At 39.7% G+C, this 23,934-nt stretch overlaps 1 protein-coding gene across 3 annotated transcripts in view; it reads left to right on the forward strand.

Moving 5' to 3' along the window:
• Window positions 1–23,654, forward strand: part of Ppa2 (inorganic pyrophosphatase 2) — a 77,726-nt gene extending 54,072 nt beyond the window's left edge. For all 3 annotated transcript variants that reach the window (XM_036191309.1, XM_036191312.1, XM_036191310.1), the window contains 5 exons: window positions 10,223–10,350; window positions 13,889–13,974; window positions 17,444–17,513; window positions 21,760–21,799; window positions 23,295–23,654. In XM_036191309.1, the coding sequence (XP_036047202.1) occupies window positions 10,223–10,350; window positions 13,889–13,974; window positions 17,444–17,513; window positions 21,760–21,799; window positions 23,295–23,320 (350 nt within the window). In that variant the 3' untranslated portion in view covers window positions 23,321–23,654. The remainder of the gene's footprint in view (window positions 1–10,222; window positions 10,351–13,888; window positions 13,975–17,443; window positions 17,514–21,759; window positions 21,800–23,294) is intronic.
• The last annotated feature ends 280 nt before the right edge of the window (window positions 23,655–23,934 follow it).

The raw sequence follows: 23,934 nt of genomic DNA on the forward strand, positions 1-23,934 counted from the left end.
GGCAAACATCACTCTCTGTAGCTGAAGTTTTCCTGTGTCCTGGCCTGCGGCAATCAGAACAAATCTCTCCCACTCGCGTCTCCCCAGTAAACACACAGAGACTTATATTACTTATAAGCTGTATGGCCATGGCAGGCTGCTTGCTATCTGTTCTTATATCTTAAATTAACCTGGTTCTATAAATCTGTACCTTTCCACGTGGCTCATGCTTCTCCTCGTGGTGGCTGGCAGTGTCTCTCTGCCTCAGCCTTCCCCCTCCAAGAATTCTCCTCTCTCCTTATTCCGCATACACTATACTTCCTGTCTGGCTACTGGCCAATCAGCATTTTATTGATCAATCAGAGCAACACATTCTCAGCATCCCCAGCAACTCTCCTTTCTGTCCTGATAGTCTTCTCTGGAACTTGCATTGGTGTGGTCTGGTGTCAGTGATCTAACAGGCGCCCTGTGGTGTGAAGCATGGCCCTCAGATATGACTTCCTGCTCTTGTGCATGTTCTGGAGAGTCATATGCTGGGCAGAGCAGTGTGTTCCATTTTATCACTGGATGGAACTCTGGGATCCATACCCAGTGGTGTCACTGGTGAATGGACATTTGGATTTCCAGTTTGGGGCTGATATGGACACTGAAGTCTTGATGGGAAATGTGTTTCATTTCCTGTGAGGAAATACTCATGTAATTATAAGACATGTATTGTAGGCTGGTTAGCTCTCTGTCCAAGTGTACTGATGCCTTTCCACAAGTATATGAAAGAGCAAGTGTACTTCTGTTACACACTTTTAAAAATAATAAAATACCTTTTAAAAATTAAGAGAACTGCTGGACGGTGGTGGCTCATGCCTTTTATCTCAGCACTTTGGGAGGCAGAGGCAGAGGCAGGCAAATCTATGTGTTTGAGGCCAGCCTGGTCCACAGAGTGAGTTCCAGGACAGCCGAGCTACACAGAGAAGCCCTGTCCTGAGAAATCATAATAATAATAATAGTAATAATGATAATAATAATAATAATAATAATAATAATAATAAGTAGTAGTAGTAGTAGTAGTAGTAGTAGTAGTAGTAGTTAGGAGAAATGCGCACATATTTAAGGATTGTTTAGCATCCACAGTTCCCATTTTCATGCCCACTCACTCCCTTCCAGAAGGCCCCCACCTAGGTCCACATCCCCTTTCCCTTCAGTGTGTCGTAGTCTAGTGCTGCTGGTGATAAACTTCCCTTCACTTAATTTATTTAAATTTGTATTGTCTTTTCATTTGGAAATATAGTTTCACTGGATACAGTGTTTCGAGTTAATAGGTTTTATTTTCTAAGTTCCATAAACATGAGCCTGCCTTCCCCTTCCCCATGTCTGTTTCTTCTCTCTGATGTTTCTAACGTGTCAGCAGCCATTTGTGTTATAAAAGTATTGTTTTTCTCAGATTGATTTGAAGAGTCTGTTTATAGCCGTAGCGTGAGACCCATGCCTATTGTGTGTTTCTGTTTGACTGGGTTTTGGAGGCCCGTGTCTGTTTCTATTTGCCTTTGGAGTCCAGCATGCTTGTCTGTGCTGTGCTACCGGGTCCTTTTGTCGGTGTTCACCTTGCTGGGTCTTGTTGAATTTGAGAAATTTATGCTGCTGGTTTCTTTTTTTACACTTTTTTTTCATTCATTTTCTTACCTTTCTTCTGAGCCTCGTGATACCTGTACCTTACATCACTTTAATGCCATTTTCATTGCATAAACTTTTGTCTCTGCTGTTTCTCAGACCAGGTCATTTCTACTGCTGCGCCCTGTGGGCCCCTAACATTTATTATTTCATCATATCTAAGTTTGTTAAGAGCTGAGTTTCCATTCCAGATACTCTCTCACCTGGTTCTTCTTTTTTTATTTTTATTTTTATTTTATTTATTTTATTTTATTTTTATTGTTTTATAGTTCCTTTTCCTCAGATAAGATTCATTTGCATTCATATAGTGTTATATTTCCTGAAGGTCCTTGAACATATTCACAGTAGCTACCTAATATTTTAAAACAATATGTAACTAAAGCATATGGGATGGACGGGGGTTCTCGGGGGCACAGGCTCCACTGTGGATGGATTTACTATGGTAACTGGTTATGTGGGTCATTTTAGAATTAATTTCTGTCAGCTACTTTTTACTTGATGCAGACCTTAGAAATACTCCAGTATGCTCAGTGGAGCCCCGAGTCTGTTTTCAGCCGTAGAGTCAGACCCACACGCCCATTGTTTTGTTCTGCTGGACAGGTTTTGGGGCCCGATGGCTTTGTCACTGTCGGCTTGTTGGGTTGGTTTTGGTGTTTTGCTTTCTCTTCTCACACATTATCTGCTTTACTGTGAGTTCACCGCGGTGGCGTGCTAAGACATGCTTTCCAAATCTTCTTTTCCTTAGCGATCTCTATTTTCCTAAAGTAAAATTCCCAGTTGAGGAATGTTCATAATTGCTGGTGCTTTGGTTCAAGTACTAGAACTGAGTGAAAGTCTCATCTGCTTTACTTACATATGAAGGAAGATATACTCTCTGTTGTAAATGTGTCTTTAAATGATCGTTTAATTCAGACACATGCCAAGAAAAAATTGTAAGAACTAAATTGGGGCCATGAGAGGACTCGGGGTAAAGGTGCTTCCCCAACAAGCTTGGTGACCCGAACTCAATCCTAGTGGCCCACATGGAAAGAGAAAAATGACTCATCAGTTGTCGTCTGCCTCCCATTCATGTGCCACCATGGCTTGTAAGTAAGAAATTAATTTATAATTAGTTAAGGGTCTACCTTGGTGGTAGTACCTGTCCAGCATGTGTGCAGGAAGTCCTGGGTTCAGTCTCCAACACTATATTTTTAGTTTAGAAATTCATTTTGTGTCTGCTCTTCAGTATCAACAAGTAAAACATACGTTTGTAGAAAAATATTTTGAATAGTTATATGCATGTATATGTGTGTTGTGTGTGTCCACATCCTTTTTGCTTGTGTTATTTTTAGCATATGTTTAGACCAGTGCTATATTGATTTCTCGGTAGCAGTGTAGACTGCAAAAACGGTTAATATTAGTTAAAATGTTTATATCATCTCTCTAAATCATTAATTCATGTTCTTATTTCAAAAGGTAACAGAGAAGAAGGCTATAGGTTTTCCTCTTAAGTAGAATCATGACTGCATCCATAGGTAAAATTTTAGGACGTTTAAGAAATGATAATTCGGGTTGGGGATTTAGCTCAGTGATAGAGCGCTCGCCTAGCAAGCGCAAAGTCCTGGGTTCAATCCTCAACTCAGAAAAAAAAAGAAATGATAATTCATATTTGGCAACTGACATAATTTTTTGACTCAAATACATGTTAAATAAGTACTGAAGCTAATAACTAACAGCCCTCCTCAAGTGGAGCTAGGTTTAGCTTCTGTATCTCCTGCAAAGATAGAATGGTAGGTTTTAATTAAAGTATTTTAGATTTATTTCTTTGTTTTTATAGAAACATAAATCAAGTTAAAAATAAAATGAAGAACTTGGACTTAGAAGGACTCAGGCTTTGGATCTGTCTGTTATTATAGTTTGTTAGTATCTCTTCTGCTTATTAGCTGGCACCTCATCAACAATTCTGCAATTTTCAGTGACTTTGTGTAGGTGATATGATACTTTGTAAAGCATTGTGTTATCATTTTAATATAAAAATTATACAGAGACTATACTTATTAATTAAATTTGGACACATCTCTGTTATAAAGGAATCATAGTTTTAGACGGTTAAGTTATGACACCCCATGAAAACTGTATTTAAAAACCCGGGGTGAGCCAGGCATGCTGGCAATGGCCTTTGATCCCAACACTCAGAAGGCAAAGGCGGGCAGTCTTTGTAAGTTGGAGGCCAGCCTGTCTACATAGTGAGTTTCAGGGTAGCTGGGGCTACATAGAAAGACCCTGTCTCAAAACCAAACCAAACCAACCAACCAAACAAACAAACAAACAAAAAAAACCCTTTGATAAATCTCTTTGCTCTTCTGTATTTTAGATTATTATTTTATGGAGTTTTTGATATTTTGACTCTATTCTATTTCCCTTCAGAGGGAGATCCTTCCCTCTCACCTTCTCGCTTACTTTCTACCTAACCTCTGGTTCTACAGATTGTAACTTGCTTAATGAAGACTTAACAGCTACCATCCACATATAAGTTAATACATATCATATTTGTCTTTTGGGGTCAGTGTTTCCTCACCCAGAATGATTTTTTCTAGTTCCATCCATTTACCTATGAATTTCATGTTTTTTTTAACAGCTGAGTAATATTCCATTGTGTCAATGTACTCATTGTGTTTATCCATTCACCCATTGACAGATATATGGTCTGCTTCCAGTTTCTGGCTATTATGAATAGAGCAGCAATGAACATGGTTGAGCAAGTGTCTCTAGTAGAGTGGCATAGATAGATTCCCTGCTTCCTGAGGAACTACCACACTGATTACCATAGTGGCTGTACAAATTTGCAGTGAGTGAGCTTTTTCCTTACCCCACATTCTTTTTTTGAGACAGATTTTTTGAGACAAGGGTTTCTCTGTGTGTAGCTTTGCGCCTTTTCCTGGAACTCACAGAGATCCACCTGTCTCTGCCTCCCCAGTGCTGGGATTAGAGGCGTGCCTCTTACCCCACATTCTTGCCAGCGTAAACTTTCATTTATTTTATTGATCTTGGCCATTCTGACTATTGCAGTTTTGATTGCATTTTTCCCTGATGACCAAGGATGTTGACCATTTTATTAAGTATTTCTCAGCCATTTATGTTTCATCTTTTGAGAATTCTGTTTAGTTCTGTACCCCATTTTAATTGGGTTATTTGGTTTTTGATGTCTGTTTTTTTTCCCAGTTACTTGTTTATTTTAGATATTACCCCTCTATCAGATGTATAATTGGTAAGTATCTTTTCCCATTCTTTAGGCTACTACTTTGTCCAAATGATGGTGTCCTTTGCCATAGAAAAGCTTTTCAGTGTCATGAGGCCCCATTTATTAATTGTTGATTTTAGTGCCTGTATTATCAATGTTTTGTTCAGAAAGTCTTTTCCTGTGCCAGTGAGTTTAAGACTATTCCTCATTTTTCATTTATCAGGTTCAGTGTATCTGGCCTTATGTTGGATCCTTGATCCTTTTGAAGTTGAGTTTTGTGCAGGATGATAAATATGGATCTATTTATGTTCTTTTATATGCAGCCATCAGTTTGCCCAGTACCATTGGTTGAAGATGCTGTCTTTTTTCCAGTGTGTATTTCTGGCTTCTTTACCAAAAGTCAGGAGTCTCTAGGAGTATGGATTTATATCTGGGTCTTCAGTTCAATTCCATTTATCAATGTGTGTGTGTGTTTATTACTATATCTCTGTGGTAAAATTTTAAATAAGGGATGGTGATACTTCTCATGTTTTGTTTATTTCTTTAATTTTATGTTTTAGCTATTCTAGGTTTTTTTGTGTATGTGTTTCCATATAAAACTGAGAATTGTCCTTTCAAGTTCTGTGAAGAATTGTGTTGGAATTTTGATGGGGATTGTATTGAATCTGTAGATTGCTTTGGGTAGGATGGCCATTTTTACTATATTAATCCTGCCTATCCATGAGCATAGGAGATATTTCCATCTTCTGATATCTTCTTCAATTTCTTTCTTCAATGGTGTAGACATTCTTATAATTCTCACTGTCTCTCTCCCTGCCCCCACTCTCTTTTCTTTTGGTTGCTTTTTTTTTTTTTTTTTTTTTTTTGAGGCAGGGTCTCTGTACATAGTCCTAGCTGTCCAGGTAGACCAGGCTGGCCTCCAGATCACAGAGATCTATTGGTTGTAGTATTAAGGTCACTCCACGTAGTTAAAAGGGAGGTTTATCTTGTGGGATAACTTACAAGTGAAAGGATAGGTTGCAGGGTCTGGGAAAGGTGTTGGCGCAGTCCAGTTGTGTTCTCTGGAGAACTGCTAGGTATACCTCCAGCGTCCAGGGTCCAGGAACCAAGAGAGCCGGCACATCCCGATCTTGGGTCTTAAGGGCTCCTGTCTTGCCCCGCCTAGGCGGGACGGTTACCGAAGCCTCAGTGTGGGTAGTCCTTTCAGGTCAAAGCTGGACCAGCTACCCACTGCAGAGATCCACCTGCCTCTGCCTCACAAATGCTGAGATTAAATGTGCACCACATGCCCATTACTAGGTCTCCTGCTTCATTTTCTCCTCTGTACAGGGTGGTGGTTTCTCCACCTGGCAGATGGAAAGGTCTCCTTCCAGCATGTATGCCCCTGCCCTGAACCATTTCGACATAAAAGCCAAAGTCCTCAGTGTGACCCTGAGAGTGGTGTGTGACAAGTATGTGGCTACCCTCCCTTCTCACAAGCTCCATTGTTCACTGAGTTCTAGCCACAGGACTTAGGTTTTCCCATCCTCAAATATTAAAGCACACTTGGACCTCATGCTATTCTTCCTTTCTATCTTCCTCCTTAAAAACACGAATGGCAGAAATCTGAATAGTTGTTCCTACAGTTCATACAAGACTCCTTTGAAGGGGCTGGAGAGGTGACTCAGTGGCTAAGAGCACTGGATGCTCTTCATGGGACCATGGTTTGAGTCCCAGCACCCATGTAGCAGCTCACAACTGTTGGTAACCCCAGTCCCAGGGGGTCCAAAATGCCCTTTCTTGCCTCCAAAGGCAAACACTCACACACCTAAAATAAAAATGAAATTTAAAAAATCTTTTTAAAAAGGAGTTCGCTGAAGTGCGTTTTATATGAGCTTGACTTCTGTTATGTAAGATGCTGTTCCCACTCACTGGCTCAGCAGTCTGCATGCATTGGAGATGTTTGGTTTTTCCTCTTACTCAGCTGCTTTATTACCCGGCCCTAAATTGATGACAGATGTTTTTAGTAACCACTTTTATTGGGTTCTTTCAGAACATTCAAAATTAATTTCACGGAAGCCAACACTTTTGTATTAATAGATTCACCTGCTTACATGATATTTCTTTAAGTCCTTTACTGTAGCCACAGATACTATTGCAGAATGCCTTGGGAAGAGGCCACCTGAGACTTGGCAAAGATAAAACCCAACTGATGGTGGAGACATGCGTACTTCCTTCTAGAGGTTTCCACCAGACTCAGCATACACTACAGTCAGAATACTTTACACAGTGCAGAATCTTTGTTAATTCAGTAAAGTGATAAGTTGAAGTTCAATTAAAAGGACTTAATTGCTGCAGAAGAGAAACTGAGGTATATTTAGCTTGATTTTATAAATAGGTACTTCCAGGTTCTCCTATGCACTAAATGCCATAATTGTCTATATTATAATGTTTTGCATAAAACCCTAAAAGTGAGAATAAATGGGTACTAGAAAATTGCTACTTTTCTTTAAAATGGCATAAATTATAAAAACGCATCTGGCAGAGAAGTCCAGCAGATGGACAGTGGTGCCAATTAGACATTATGGATGAGCACCACGTCACTGACTTATATCCCTAAAATGACTACAGGAGACAGCATTATGCTGTGCAGATTTTAACATAGTAGGAAAAAAAAAGTATAAACACATCTGTATTTGTTTTTAATACCTTTGGCCAGGCAATGTATCAATGCAACGGCAAGAAAAACAGGTTAAGGATTAAACGTCTCATGGTTTGTATGGTGCAGCCCCTGTCACACATTTTAGCAAATGTCTTCTGCTCTCTTTACTGTACTTTCCTTATGATTAACACACATGTGTTCTGTAGGCCGTGGGTCCGCTTATCACTTGTAGATGCAATGTTTCATGCTTTCAGAAAAGTAATTCCCTGAGTTGGATTTCTGGCTGGACATTTGCTATTGAGGTTTTTAAAATGTTAAAATTGCATGCTTCCAATTTTGTCTGAGATTTTTGTTGTTTATGAAAATGCAGCTGTTTTCTCCTGGGATGTAATTAATTGAGAATTGGCAAGTTTAGCTTCTTCTGGAGGTTTCTACTTCTTTTTGGCATTATTAAATGTTTGGCATTTTTAATTACTGGTGTCTTAAAGGTCCCCTCCATGAGTTCTGAGCAAAGAGCTTCCTAGGCTGAAAAGGGTATTGGATAATTAGATTCTTTCTTTGAAATTGGTGAGTTAAATAAAGATAATTAAATAAATGTTTTATACAGTGGGATAAAAACCAGTAGGTTGGGTGAGGTACAGGGCTAGAGTCATCAATCAGATTGAAGTATAAGAAATTATTTTGGAAATTAAAGTACATTTCTAGTTATTTGAGTTTAGTATACTAAAATATTTTCCCAAGCAAATATGATAACATTAAGTTGGAAAAACTAGGAATTATTCAATTTACAGGGATGCTTTGTAAGAATAGTAGGATATAAGAAAATGATCAATGGAAAGTTTACCTTAGAAATAACTTTTCAGATAAGCAGAAAATACGATAAATAGAATTTATTTTTAATAATAATAAACAGCACTGGATTAGGTAAAGAGTTTACTGGATTCTGGGTTTGGGGCATTACAAAGGACTCTATAACCCTGGGCACAGTGTGCATTCTTTAAAGGGTACACTCTATGACACTCACTGCCTAGCCATCTGTCATCAGTTACAATTTCTCAATAAGTATATGTTGATACTTGGTAATGAAGCAACTGTAACCTGCATTTCATTTCAAGCAAATCTCTATTTTTCCTTTAATTAATTGTAACATTGATGCTTTTTTGTTTCAAAATATTTTGGATAGATGTGCGGCCTTCAGTATCCTTTCAAACTTTAAATCAGAAGACTATTTGGCAGCAAACTGAACCTTCCCCTGGGCTCTACCCCACCACATTCATCTCGCTTATGTGAGACCTCCAGCCCTGGAGGTGCTGAACTCCTGTCTACCAGGCAAGGGTTAAGTGGGAAAAAGCATGGGAATAATGCTTGTCTGTGTGACCAGTGCCCACGGAACACTGGCCTTTCCCTGTTAAGCGAGAAGATGGTGGTTTCGACAAGATGTCGAACCAAGTAGTTTGTGGATTATTCCCATGTGTATATCATCTCCTGGTTTTTATAATTTTTCAAGTTTGACCAAGTCTGTTTGTTATTTGTTGTGATTATTGTACATCAGAGGATGATTCTAAACTTCTCCATTACTTAACAGTATTTTGGAAAGTACTTGTTATTTTGTTGTTGTTGTTGTTGTTTTGGTTTGGTTTTTTGAGAAAGGGTTTCTCCATGTAGCTTTGGAGCCTTTCCTGGAACTCGCTCTTGTAGACCAGGCTAGCCTCGAACTCATAGAGATCTGCCTGTCTCTGCCTCCCAAGTGCTGGGATTAAAGGCATGCGCCACCACCACCTGGCTTGTTTTGTTTTTGTATACTTTTAACTTGTATATTAGAAAGGCTGCTTCCCTGGGCACCTCACTGAACAAGGAATTTATCAATCTCAATGTAGTAACTTCATTTCCAAGTACCTTCTAGCCAGTGTCATCAAAAGCAAATCCTGAAAACCATGGCTGAATTAGGATAAATTTTTAGGGACTGCCCTGTTTAAATCCCCTGACTCATTCCTTGGCTTCCTGTTTGGCTTCATGTTTCTTTCTGGGACTTTTGCCACTGAACACGTGTGTCTTTGCTGCCGGCTTCTTCCTGCAGTGTCGGCCATGACAGTTGTAGGCAGGTGTTTTCATTGACCTATCTCACCTCTGGATAAAAAAAAAAAAAATCACACAGCCTTTCTTGGCCAGTGCACTGTTTTCTGAGTACCATTCTCATCCATGTTCAGACTTTTTACACCAGTTCTTCTAAAAGCATGAATCCTGATACTGTGATTTGACCAGTTTAAACCTGCCGTCACCTGTCAGAAGACACCAATCCCTGTTATGGTACATGCTTCCTCTGTGCTGTCCTTTCTTCTTTTTCTACCTCTGTCTGACTGCTCGTGGGACTCCGTCTTCTGAGGTGCTTTCTTTCATTCCCTCATCTGACATCACCATCCTGTCTGTGATACCTCATCACTGTTTGCTATCTGTCTGTGTCCTGTACTGTGAGCCCTGTAAACTTCCAGACGGAGAGAAACCTGTGTCCTGGAGGGTCTCAGTACATGTTTGTGGGATGAAGGAACAGTATTTTATGTGGGGAAATAGAAGTCTGCATGTAATATGAGACATGTCAACCATCACTAGCACCATTGGTTATGAAGTCAGCTAGATTTCCTGGCTTCCTCAGACCAGCACTGACTGTATTACTGAGTATAATTGATTTTTAACTAACATATTTGTTTCTTCCTTCACAGATATTGATGATGTTAAGAAGTTCAAACCAGGTTACCTGGAAGCCACTCTTAACTGGTTGAGACTTTATAAGGTACCAGATGGAAAACCAGAAAACAAGTTTGCTTTTAATGGAGAATTCAGAAACAAGGTAAAGATGAGAATCTGTTTTTGAAAGTGCACCTCTCAGTGTCTGATGGCATGCTTCACATAGACAATCTGATGTGAATATTCATATATAGAAGGAAGACAATGTGCATTTTACTGGCTTCCATATTTAAGGGAATTAATATTAACATTTTTTTTCACACAGTCGATCTACATACAGCTCATCCCAGAAAGTAAGGGAATTCTGCAATTAGTTTAAACCTTGCCAATTGTGTATGAAGAAAACTGCACTAGTTCCTGGTTTGAGGAGGTTACTTTCCCTTAATGAGAATCCATCCAGGATTCCCTCCTGACTAAATTTTACCATGGCTGAATGAAGTTGCTTAACAATTAGGAGACGACTTGAATTATCTTTCTGGTAGAGCATTTTTCCATTAGAATGCTGAAAAGCTTCCATAAAATGTCTCTAATCTAATATGACACAAATGAAGAAAACCAGCCAAGAAGCTGAAGTCGAAAATATGGAATATTTTTAAAAAGCTGTTAACACTAAATAAATTGCATACTCTTTTTTAATTAAAAAATTTTATTTGGTCATTTTACATACCAACCACATACATCCCCCACTCATCCCTCCTCCCATCCCCTCTACCCCCACCTACTTCCCCTCCCTAAGCCCACCCCTCATCCCTTCCTCCAAAAGGGTAAATTCTCACATGGGGGGACAGCAAAGACTGGTACTCAGTTGAGGCAGGATCCAGCTCCTCCCCCTGTTTCAAGGGTGAGCAAGATGTCTGTGGGAGACCAGCCACCACCTTTCCCAGGGTTCCTATGAGGAGGAGAAAGGAATAGAGAACTTTTAGATAGAATGATAGGCCTAGCCAATGAGAGGAAAGACAGAAACATAGCATAGCTTTGGGAAGATCTGGGTCAATACCCAACGGCCCAGAACTTTATTCAAAAGGGCTTTTTATAACAATGCCAAGGTGGGGGGCAAAAGACTTCCCCCTTGCTAGATACAGCCAAGTGTAGGGCCTTCCAAACACCTGGTATCCAGGCCCATGGTCCAATCATCCTCTTAGCTCAGTAAAGCAAGCTCTCCCTAGGAAACCTCTGTGGGCTTCCACATCCAACCATAGGTAATGGGATCCAGAAAGCCAGCTCATGCACCAGGGATAGATCCTGATCACTGCCAGGGGCCCCTCAAACAGACCCAACTACACAACTGTCTCCCACATGCAGGTTCCTGTGCAGGTTCCACAGCCGTCGGTCTAAAGTTTGTGAGTTCCTGTGAGCTTGGTTCAGTTGTCTCTGTAGATGTCCCCATCGTGATCTTGACCCCCTTTGCTCATATGATCCTTCTTCCCTCTCTTTGACTGGACTCCTGGAGCTTGCTGGATGCTAGATGTAAAGCAAAGGAAAATCAGACTGCAACCCACAGCCCCAGAGAAACTAGGAAACAAGGAGGACCCTAAGAGGGATGTACAGATCATCTTGGGAAGGGGAAATAGATGAAATCTCCTCAGTAAACTTGGGGTCATGGGGGCAATAGAGGGGAGAGGATGGGGGATGAGAACATGAGGAAACGGGATGTTTGAGCTGGGGAGGGACAGAGTGGGAGAGCAATGAAAGAGATATCTTGATAGAGGGAGGTATTATGAGGTAAGGAGGAAACCTGGTGCTCAGGAAATTCCCAGCAGTAGTGGTGAGGGTGCCTGAACTGGCTTGCCCTGGTAATCAGATTGGTGAAACTCTGTCATCAGAGCCTTCATCCAATAAGTAATGGAAGCAGATGCAGAGATCCACAACCAAACTGCGTACTTTAACCAGCTTCTAAGTGGGTACAGAAAGTACATTCTATAACTGAGACAAAGCTCAAAACTGACGGCAAGTATTGCTCAGAAAGAATTGATTGCTAGACTCAGTGTTTTTTTGAAAGGCTCATTAAAAGAATTCTTAATACCATAAATACTTCGTTTAGAGCTTTAAAATATAAAAGTATTTTAGACTTGTCTTAGAAATGGAGTGTTGGATATTTTTTAAATTGTTCTTTTATTTCAAAATTTATATTTCTTCGTTTGAAATTATGCAAATCACACACACACATATCTCTGTTGCCTTAAAGGAAGCCTGGCAAGTTTTGAATTTATAGACTCAGGTGTCTTTTGTGTCCTAGTGGCTTTTGATGAACATTTATTTTCTTCTGTATGATTACTGGGTCATTCTGGTAACATTTCCAAAAATAGTCAATTTATGCATTGCTTTTTACCATTGCCATTAAAATACAGAGCCTAAGTCAAGGACATTTCATTATGCCTCTTTTCTGTGGTTGAAAGATGGCTATCATTTGGAATTCTAGAGTTTCCCTGCCCATTTCATGAAGCAAGCACTAGAATCTATTACAGGCAGAATTATCTAAATGATTTTATCTAAAAAAATCTTTCCCTGTATTATTCACAGAGTAATTTCTGTTTCTTATCCCCTGTCTAAAACAGTACCCCAATGCCACCTTGTTGAGAGTGAAGCCATTCTCCTTTTTTCTCAGCACTCTGCAGTCTTGAGAGGACTTTTATTTCACAGGTTAAATTTCCCATTACAATCCCATCGCAGAGCCCAGGAGATACTTTGGTATGATAATAATTAGTTGTGATTAAGGAGAATAAAGTAGTATGAATTAGCTAATAAACAAGGATCCACCTTAAAGAAAAAGAAAAAAAAAAAAACAAACCTTACTTACTGCTTTTGCAGAGGGCCTGAAACGCCACTTCAGGGGCATCTGACTCCCTCTTCTGACCTCCAGGGCTGCTGCACACATGCACATACGTATACTCAGGCACACAAATACACATAAACTAACTTTGAAAAAAGAAGTAAAACTAATTTTCTCCTTTGAAGATGAAAGAAGATTTTTTGTTATGTAGTGTTACTAGATGTGTACCTAGCAAAATGTTTATTTCTGATTATACAGTTTGGGGTATTTTATGAATTAGTACCAAGAAAAAGTTGGGGCCTTCTAAAAAGATGTATTGCTTTCAGTCAGGGAGTTGTCTAAAATTACAGTTAGACTGTGCACTCTTGGCAGTGATGGAATAAATATGTGCTTGCTTCCTCTCAGGTTGTGGACCAGGCTAAGCACTTTGCTGGGCATCATTTTATTTATTGATTCATTAACCCTGTAGTTTAGATCTGAGATGGGCAAACTGTGTCTGTACAGGTCAGATAGTAAATTTTTAAGGCCTTACAACGATGCCTGTGGTTCCCAAACCTCTTCTCAACATTCCATTCCATTAGAGCATCTGTCGGCCAAAGACTGATGGCAGCCCATATGTGTGACCCACAGGCTTTCATTTGCCTGCCCCTTGTCTCGATTGTACCCGACCCCCACCTCATTCTGTGCTATTCCTCAGAACAGGAAGTTAAGGCTTGGTGAAGTTAAGCACCTGCATCACAGCTGGTGACTAAGGAAGGTTTTCTGCTCAAGTTCAAGCTCTCTCAACAGTTTACTAGTAGTTCTGTGTGGATCTAACACTGATTTGGGTGGGAACTAGGTTGCAACTATGTCTGTTTTTTATTGGAGCTAGGCCTTCGCTCTTGAAGTTGTGAACTCCGCACATGAATGTTGGAAAGCAATGCTCATGAAGAAACGTGACCGTGGAACTATCAATTGGTAAGAATGTATAATGTTAATTTATTGTCAGCTTCTGCTCCACAGCCACATAACATTGCTCAAATCCCAGACTTTCAAAGCATGTCTTTTGTTTTGTTTTGTTTTGTTTTGTTTTTTTGAGACAGCATTTCGCTTTGTAGCTCTGGCTGTCCTGGAACTCACTCTGTAGACCAGACTGGCCTCGAACTCACAGAGATCCACCTGCCTCTGCCTCTGTCTCTGCCTTCCCAGTGCTGGGATTAAAGGTGTGTAGCAGCACTGCCCACTTTGTGGAGCCAGTCTTTAAGGGTCATTGCTGAGTGCTGGCTGTCACTATGCAGCTAGGAATCGAATGTGGTTCATTTTTTCCAAATGATTTTATTTCACTAAGATATACTGACAAGTAAACAAATACTTAAGGCAATCTACTATTTAGGTGCAAAGATACAGTAAAAACAACAGTTTCCAATATTTAAAAATGTGGTTACTTTGTTTACATAAAAACTACCATATCATTTCTTATAAACAGTAAAAGCTGTTGTTTTTCTTTTTTAACCTGTATTTTTCTGCGTGCATCTGTCTGTGTTCACACATGGTACAAATATGGCAGTCAGAGAACAACTCTCGAGATTCATTTCTCTCTCTCCACCTTGTAGATTCAGGGCATGAACTCAGGTAGTCTTTTGTCCCACATAACCTGGACCATTAAAAGATTAAGAGGAATCAAACAGTAATAAAATGCATGCATTCCATTTAATTTGAAACATCTAACTATATACTTATTTATCAAACTGTGGCTGTAGGGGTAAGCCCTTTTCTACATTGATTCCATGTGGATTTTTTTCCTACATCTACTAGCATTATGTGAAATATAAAATAAAGATCCTGAAGTCTGAATCACAATCAGTTGTGGGGTTTAATCCAGCTCTTCAGTTGAGCACCATTGAGACCTGCTTCTCTCCCTGCCAGCTGTCTTTGTACCATAAATGTCTCCTATTCCAGAAGCATCTTAGCTGTCACTTCTGCTGCTCACATCCTGGACCCACACCCCACTGCTCTACATTCCCTAGTGGACAGCCAGAGCGTTAGCTGCTGTGCTGTGTACTGACTCTGAGCTTTAGCATATAAGCAGGACATAGCACAGAAGGGAGTTTTGACCAAAGAAATATATTTTCAATGATCCCAAATTAATTATGTCTTGAAGTTGTCTGTTTAGTTTTTCACCTCCCTGAAGGAAGGAACATTTAATTCATTGACAGTACTTTCGTAGCACCAGTGAGATGTCTTGGCAAACAACAGCGCTTCCTTTGGAAGCCAGGTGACCTGATTTCAATCCCCCAGACCCATGTAAAAGTAGTGGGAGAAACCAACTGCACAGAGTTGCCTCCATACATGGACTGTGGTATGCATGCACCTCTCCACCTGACATCCATGCACAGGAATAAGGGCACATGCGGCACGCACGACAGACACACACACACACACACACACACACACACACACACACACACACACAATGTTTTTGTAAATGATGTGGTTTTTTTTTTTTGTTTGTTTTCTGTGCCAATCTGTACCAGTTCATTTAGTTCTGCGTACTTTTGCCCCAGTGCCATTTCCTTCTGCAAACTCGAGAGGTCATGATCTGAATCACGGTTTTGTATTATCCCCCCGCCCCATTTTTTCTTGGTGCTTTAAAGTGAAAAGCCTTGACAGTGTGAACCCTGGATACCGACTTTGACCATGACCGTGAGCCTTCATCAGACTTAGACTGACTTGAAGAAAAGGATTTTCCGTGGATTACATTTCCATACTCTGAACTTCATAAGTTTTCTTTTGTATCTGTGATTTTCTGATAATCATTTCTTTTATTTAATCAGTTGTTTTGTACTGTTAATCTATTTTTATTATGTCTTTTTAATTTCTAAATATAATTTTTGTTTGTTGTGTCCAGCATTTTTGACACTGGTGATTTTTAACTCCAATGCAACATCTTCCTGGCTTAGTCACTGAGATTGTTCGTGTACCATATAACATTTAAAAATTGTCTATTTAGTTTTGTAGTGCTAGGACATTTATAAATTTAGAACAAAATATTTAGTACTTCAAAATTCCAAAAAAGAAGGAAAGCATGTTTTAGCAGTAGGTGCCAGCATCCCAGTCAGCTGTTGATCAGCTTCCTCCACATTATCAGCTTCTCTACAGGCCACTGTCAGTTTGAGAGCTGAAAAGATTTAGAGATTTCAAGGTACATAAGGACTCACTGGCTCCATGTTTTAGTCCCAGCCTCTAGGAAAGCCTTGGACACATGGTATAATAGTTTGAGCTGGCAGATGGATACAAAGCAGTGCTGTCTGGACTTCCTTTCTCTTCTCCTTGTCCATATTGTCCTGGGGCTTTCCTGCCCTGGGCAGGCCTGGAGCTTGTCTTCCATCCTCTGCTCCCCCAGCAGATGGGATTCCACACCACACACAAGTGAATAAACAGACACACACACAAACACCTAAATCAATAATGCCGTTAAAAAACCTACAGTCATTTTAAAAATGGAATGTTGTTCATGGCACAAGAGAAAGTAAGTCCCACACCAAGTTACGATGATAACCAGAAGGAAAACCTTCTGCAATCTGTGCTGCCAGTTATGGCCAGGTGGAGTGCAAAAAGTAAATGAATAAATAGATCTTCTTGTGATAAATTCCCAACATATTTCACAAAGCAGTTGTAAGATAAATTTGCTAATGTCTATCTGTTAGGTCCATTTGAGGGAAAATAAGTGTTTGTGTTTGCTCCATTCACCTCTTGGGGACTGAAAAAGTAATTTGGTTTTAGCCCCTTTCTTTACTAATGCTTTATACATCCATTTCAACCTGCCAGCTTTTCTGTGAAATTTTTAGAGATTGGCCTTATTCTATGTAAGAGGGATGGTAGCCTCTGCTGTCATCTGGGGGGCGGGCCTTGTGCAGTGGTGGCATGCTTTGGGGTCTATCAAACAAAGAAGGGCATGAGTTTCCAAGCCCTGGCTGATTGAAGAACAAGCTAAGGCTGGTCTCTGCCTTTCTGGACTGTCCAACTTATAAGTCATGTGTTATCATTTCTTCTTATCCTTAATCTTCTGTATCTCTCTGAGAAAGAGAATCTCTACCTCTCCAATTCCAGTGCCTATTCCTTAGAGGAAAATGTCTCCACATGGTGTCATTCTGTGTGTTGGATTTGACTCTTAATAAAGGTTAAGTGTGGTTGTGATGTTTGTATATACAACAGGAAATGGTTTTGATATTACACCATTTTGACTTATTTTAATTGTGGAGAGTGCGGTGTGGTGTATGACTCCATATTTGTGCGTACAGTAGCTTTAGGTGTTCTGGTCTTAACTTGTTCCGTTCTCTGTTCCTTGGCTGTCATCATATAGCCAGTGTGGACTGTCTGTGGTTGGTTTTCTTTTGGTGATGCTCATTTTGGGCCATGTGAACTAACATTCTCTTTTCTTCTGCAGCACGAATGTGCACGTCTGTGATAGCCCTTTCCATTGCACTCCGGAGGAAGCAAGATCATTAGTTGAATCGGTAAGGATCCGGTGTCCAAGGTATCCTTTATTTTATAGACGTCATGAGAACACAGCAGTGCTTCTGAAATGTCTAGCAGTGAAACATGTCAAGACCCTTGGGAAGTGTGAAATGAAAGAATGCTATTGAAGTTAGCATTTTTTTAAAAGCTGGGCAATTTAAATCAGAGGCTATTAAATCTCCTAGTTCAATTCTTAAATTTGGTGTTCAAATTGTCCTCCTGTTCCCAGGCCACGGTCATCTGTGGACATTTGTTCTCTGTGCACTCTGGTCCCAGTAGGTGGTCCCTCATGTTATCTTCATGGGGCAGGTGCATTTTGGCTCAAGAGCTGGAAGTGCCTAAACCCCTCCATGTCGTTTCCACGTAGCTCACACACCTCACAAGATTTGCTTCGAGGACCTCCCTGCCTGAGTGATAATGCTGCATGGAGGCAACTGTATTTACCAGTGTATTAATTCTTAATTAGAGAGCACTAAATAAGAAAATTAATATTTGGATAATTGGGAATATAAGGTGTGTTTAACAGAGATCTTGGGCTTTAAAATCCCCTGTATAAATTAAGGGCTTTTAACTAATTATGACCTAGAAACTAGAAAATTTAGATCTTTATGAACAACTAAAATTATGGCTGCTTTTAATTTGTTGGGTTTTTCACCACTAATTCATCAGTTATTCAATTATAACCTGCTCTGCGATAATTTATGAGTGCTAGAGTGCACATGAAAAAAGATGCAAACATGTGTGTCCTTTTGAGAATTACAGTTTAGTTGGGAAGATAAATAATAAATGTAGAAATGAAGTAGACTTTCAATAGATAATAAATAACCATGCTGAAAAATGAGCAGGAAGAGGATGGGAGTTCTAGACATTAAGCAGTGGTCTGGGACAGCCTCACAGGAAAGGAGCATGCAGATGAGCTCAGGCCTGTGGAAAGCAAAGGAGAGAGCACACTGAGCAGCTCAAGGGAGAGCCTTCCAGGCCCAAGGCCACAGGGCAGAAGGATGCCTGTCTGCTAGCGAGGGACACGGAGGATTCCTGGGAATTTGGGACTAACTCAAGCTACATACTGAGTTCCAAGGCAACCTGGGCTAGGGAGTGAAACTGTGTCTCACAAAACCAATAAATCACAAGATACAATGCAGTTTTGCAGTTATCAGATGCCAAAAGTTTACAAAGTCTGATGATAATAGATGTTTACAAGCCCTGTACTCAATGAGTACCTTTCAATATAAATTGTTGTGATTTCTTCAAAGAACGCTAAGTAGTTCCTATGGAGACTGAAGATGCTGACCTTTCTGCAGTTGGCCTTCTAGATATGTCTTATAGACATACTAATGCATATACCTATAAAGCCAGACAGGGAAAATTTGAAACTAGGTATCCATTGATAAAATTATGGAAATCAACTGTCCCCATGCACTGTTATACTTGTCATGTTTATAAATCAGGACAGAAAGGTGTGGAGTTGGGTGGGTTAGGAGGATATCAGGAAATCATTACCAATAATGAAGAGTTAAATGTCTGCTGCTTTTCATGAGACCATTGTTGTTACTTTCAAATTTAAATATCATTCTCTTCACTAATGTGAAAAACATGTTTCTTGTCCATGACAAAACTCTGAACGCCATTATCTGACTTTCCATAATGGTGGTTCTCTTTTAAATAAGAGTTTATGTGTTCTGAATATATTCATCCAGTCAAGAAATCTGTCCTAACAATGAAAAAATAATTCTTGAGATTATTTTTTCAAGTAATGTCATGATATATGTTTTAAGAGAACTTGTTTGCTACTTTTGGGGTGGTTTTTAGGCTAACAAATTGCTCAATTGTTTGATTATGTGTGTGTGTGTGTGTACCATTCATTTTCTCTCTCTGAAGCATTTGGCAGTGCCAGTTAGAAACAGATGTTAATTTTAGACAGGAAATCTAACCAGTGAATTTTCCAAAGAATTTTATAAAAGGTATTGTATGACTTAAAAAGATACAACAATGTCAAAAAATGAGAAGGTTATAATCTGTGTAGGAGAATTTTGCCATCAGATTTCAAATGCTTCACCCGAGTGGGAGGTTGGTGCCTGTTGCAGTTACTCTTACATCCACCGCCCACGAGCATGTTTTGTGTGAGAGAGGAAACTATTAAATAATAGTAGCAATCCTCTGCCTGCTCTTCCTTCTCCACATATTTCAAGGAAAATTAACAAAAAAATTATTAGGGATCTTCAGAGGAATAGAACCAGTGGTTATGTGTACATTCATGCCACCATTTGTCGATGACAGACCGTGAACATGATAGTGGTTTCATATGTATCTTAGAGCTCAAAAATGCTGAGTGATGTTGGCTTAACCAAAGCTATTGCTCTACCAGTCATTTAAAAGGATTGCACATACAGCTATATCGGTACGTCATACTTGACAGTGATGATAAATAATTATGTCATTACTGCTTCATATAATGCTACATCATATATGATGCTTTTTATTGTTACAGAATATACTCTTGCCTTTTAAGAGTTTGCAGTAAACAGTGTACTGCGTTACACTGGCAACAGCCCCACACATCCTAAGTGTTAATCTTTTATTTATTTATATCATTTATCTTGGGCTTGCTCTGCTCTCTATCATGGCCCCTAATGAGATCAAATCTACTGCTAATGTTGCCACTGAGAAGCCATATCAAATGATTGCCATAGAAGTGCAAGAAAAAGTGGTTAAGGATTATCAGGTTGAAAATTAGTTGTTATTAACCAGTCAGGTATGTCCCATTCCACAGTAACTACAGTCTTGAAGGACAGGGACAATGTGACTGGAGCTGCTTTCCTAGCCAGCAATTAATTGTCATTCCCGAAACATCCTGGACCTGGCATTGGCTTCCTGTGCATCACAGTCCTCCCAGGCATCCGGTTCAAGAATGGGGAATTTTATCCATAGTAAAGATTCTCTATGACAACTAATTCTCCTCTCCCTTAACTTACCTACTGTTTCCACAAATCCTCAACTGCCGTCACATCAGTACTCACAGGCTCACCACTTCCACATTTATGTAAAGGACAATTCTAGAACTGTTTAACCCACTGGGCCTACTACTATTGACGTTGCCATCAAGTCCAGCCCCTTCTCAACTCAACATCACAAACTTGGCTTTGGCTGTGGTTGCTACAGTGCATACGGGGATACCTCTCTGCATGGTCTTCACACTCCAAACTCTCTTCACATTTAGTTTAGGTCATTCCCCAATTCTCGGTATTTTATTGCTACCAACAAAACTGAATAGTGTTGTCGGCCACAAGCTGAAACCTTTGTGCGCTGCAGAGTGAGCACCGTCACATGAGTAAGCACATACTGCATCATATTATAGCCCCAGTAAGGAGGCCTGATCGAGCCAGGTGGAGGGTACATGCCTCCCCAGGATGCCCCTACACAGCTTTGGGCTGAAGTGGGGCAGGGCTGTTGAGGGCATGGCACAGTGGCCAAGATTGTGCTTATTGTAGTTAATCCTCTCACATACATTTATTAGTGATAGTCATCCCAACATCAAAGTGTTGTTTTTGCCTCCAGACACCAGCCAACAGACCAAGGCATTCTAGCTACTTTTATGGCTTGCTGCCCCTGCTTTAACTGAAGATCATAAAACACTGATGGAATTCTAGAAGGATTCCATCGATGACCGATCAAGATCTTTGCTTGGGTAATGCCACCGCAGAGATGGCAACCATGTTAAGTTGGGTGTGGATGAGGTTAACAGTACAGACTGCTTAAAGGTGGTTCCTGGGCTGGGCGGTGGTGGTACACGCCTTTAATCCCAGCACTCGGGAGGCAGAGGCAGGCAGATCTCTGTGAGTTTGAGGCCAGCCTGGTCTCCAAAAGCAAGTTCCAGGAAAAGGCGTAAAGCTACACAGAGAAACCCTGTCTTGAAAAACAAAAAATAAAAATAAAAAGGTGGTTCCTGTGGGCTGTTGTCTAAGTGTGGCTTGAAGGAAAATGTCTTCACATACTCAGCTATGGGGTGCTGGGCTGGCCACTTGGGCTGCTGATAGAAAAATTTTCTGAGCATGCTTTCTTTTATTTGACTCTACTTCCAAGGCTTGTTCATTAGAAAGAGTGAACAGCCCAATAAAGCAAAGGATTTTTTACTTTTTTGAAGGTAGAGTACAGTTTTATTCTATAATCTCATGAAAAAATATTTTTGGATTCACTTTCCATATATAAATATTGAATATATTAATTCTTTACTGTTTTATCTTTTAGATCCCAACACCTTCAATGAGTAAAATAAGCGATATGGAAGGTACAGTATGTTTCTTTTTAAAAGTTATTTGTGATTTTTAAGAGAGAGAATGGGAGTGTGTACTGTTGGGGTGTCTTTCTCCTTCCTTCAGAGACTCTAGGGTTAGAACTCTGGTCACCAGGCTTGGCAGCAGGTACCCTCACCCTGAACTATCTCACTGGCCCTGTTATAGTTATTGAGAGCAAAATGTACAAATCTGTTTATAGTAATGGAAACCAATAAATAAATAAAATTAGTTTGAGTTATGTAAATTAAGTAGATTTCAGATGGTCATTACATTGCTCTGATAAAGTATCATTTGCCCAACTTCAGGAAATGAGGAGCACATTTGTTATTTTGAGCCTAGATAATTGGATTACTTGGTGATTAAGCCCCTCCATCTGACTTGCTTAGGCCTTCTCGTTGCTACTATAGTGTGTTGCAGTGTGGCTTACACATGTGATGGTGCTCATACTGCAGCTCTGTGTGTGTGTGTGTGTGTGTGTGTGTGTGTGTGTGTGTGTGTGTGTGAGTCATGAGAGATTCCTGCCGGTTCTGATAAACTTCAGATGACTCCAGAAACTTGAGTCTAAAAGACATACTTTTATTATCTCTAGGCATTTTATAAGTCATTTATTTTAATTGAAAGTCTTAAAACCAAAATATATCATAGGGTTAAAACTAAGTTCCATGTCCTTGGTTATCATTATTTGAAGCCACTTTGAGGAACAAGTAGAAGTATTCTTCAGTAACAATTTCAGAATGTAAGCATATATACATACAATGTATCTTTCAAAATATGACAAGGCTTTTGACCTTTTTATATAAAAACATTAGGATATTCAATTTAATGAACTTGGAGGGAAAATGAGAACAATTTACTTCATCCAGCTGTGAGATGGTTAGGAAGGAGGGTGTCCCTAGACTCAATTCTAGAGGAAAGCAGGTATGATTCTTATCTGCTGGCCAGTCAGACTTTCTTTGCAGTATATCTCCTTTTGGGTATTTAATGAACAATCAGATTTTACAGCAAAGAAGTTTTTCTATTGTTGCTAAAGGGCTAACGTCTGCATTGTTCATTAGTGACTAAAATGCCTCCAAAGGGGGCCAGAAAAATACCATGAGCAGGCTCTAGAATTTTTAATGTAGTTTTATATGGGGCTTGAGTCAACTGAGAAAATAGGAGAACTGGAAGCAGTAGCTAATCTTAAGTAGAGAGATGACATGCTAAGATTATATAGACTCCAAGCGGTGGTGGCACATTCCTTTAATCCCAGCACTCAGGAGGCAGAGGCAGGCTGTGGATTTGAGGAGAGCCTGGTCTGCAGAGTGAGTTTCAGGACAAGTGCCAAAGGTACACAGAGAAACCCTGTCTCAAAAAAGAAAAGAAAAAAAAAAAGGAAAAAATTCTAATACTAATGTCTAAATAGTTCCTACAGATGTAAACTAAACATTGTCTCATTCTTCCTTCTTCCCTCTTCATTCCTTTCTCTTCCCCCTCCCCACACTTGAACAGAAGATAGGTGGTACTTCCTCAACTGACGGGGACACTGGAGGTACTGCAGTAAGATTTCAACCTCTGAGGATTCCTGAGGCTCCTTTTCCCTTAGTGCTCTTGAGAAGCAAGCTGATGCCCAGCCCATTTGATGACTTCCTGTCAAAACATCATTGTTCTAAAACTTTTTAAATAAACTTGTAAATAAACACTGACATTTGAACTTTTCTGTCTTTTAGATATTTACTGATACAAGAAAAAGAAAAAAAGATTTCACAATGAAATCTAAAGGCATTGTTTGATTAATGACTTCACGTCTAAATGTTGTATTGGTTAAATGTAAAAATCATAAATTTAACAATAAAATTTTTACCAATACTATTATTATTATTTACATACTTCTTGATTCTTTTCAAGTCCATCACTGATAAAGGCTTTTTGAACCAAGCTGTCCTCTTAGCGTTGTTATATAAATGTGTTATATGCATTAAAGCTCTTTCCTGTGATTTGTTGTGGCAGAGGCCCTTACCCCTTCCAGCTTTTCACTCTTTTCATCCCTTCGATTTTAATTCTCATCTCCATGGAGCTTTCAGATCCCCAGAGGAAGAACTCTGTTTAGACATCTCTTTAAAGGTCCTTTACTCCTCTTGTCCAAACTTAT

Source organism: Onychomys torridus, chromosome 6, assembly GCF_903995425.1.
Source record: "Onychomys torridus chromosome 6, mOncTor1.1, whole genome shotgun sequence".
Lineage (NCBI taxonomy): Eukaryota > Metazoa > Chordata > Mammalia > Rodentia > Cricetidae > Onychomys > Onychomys torridus.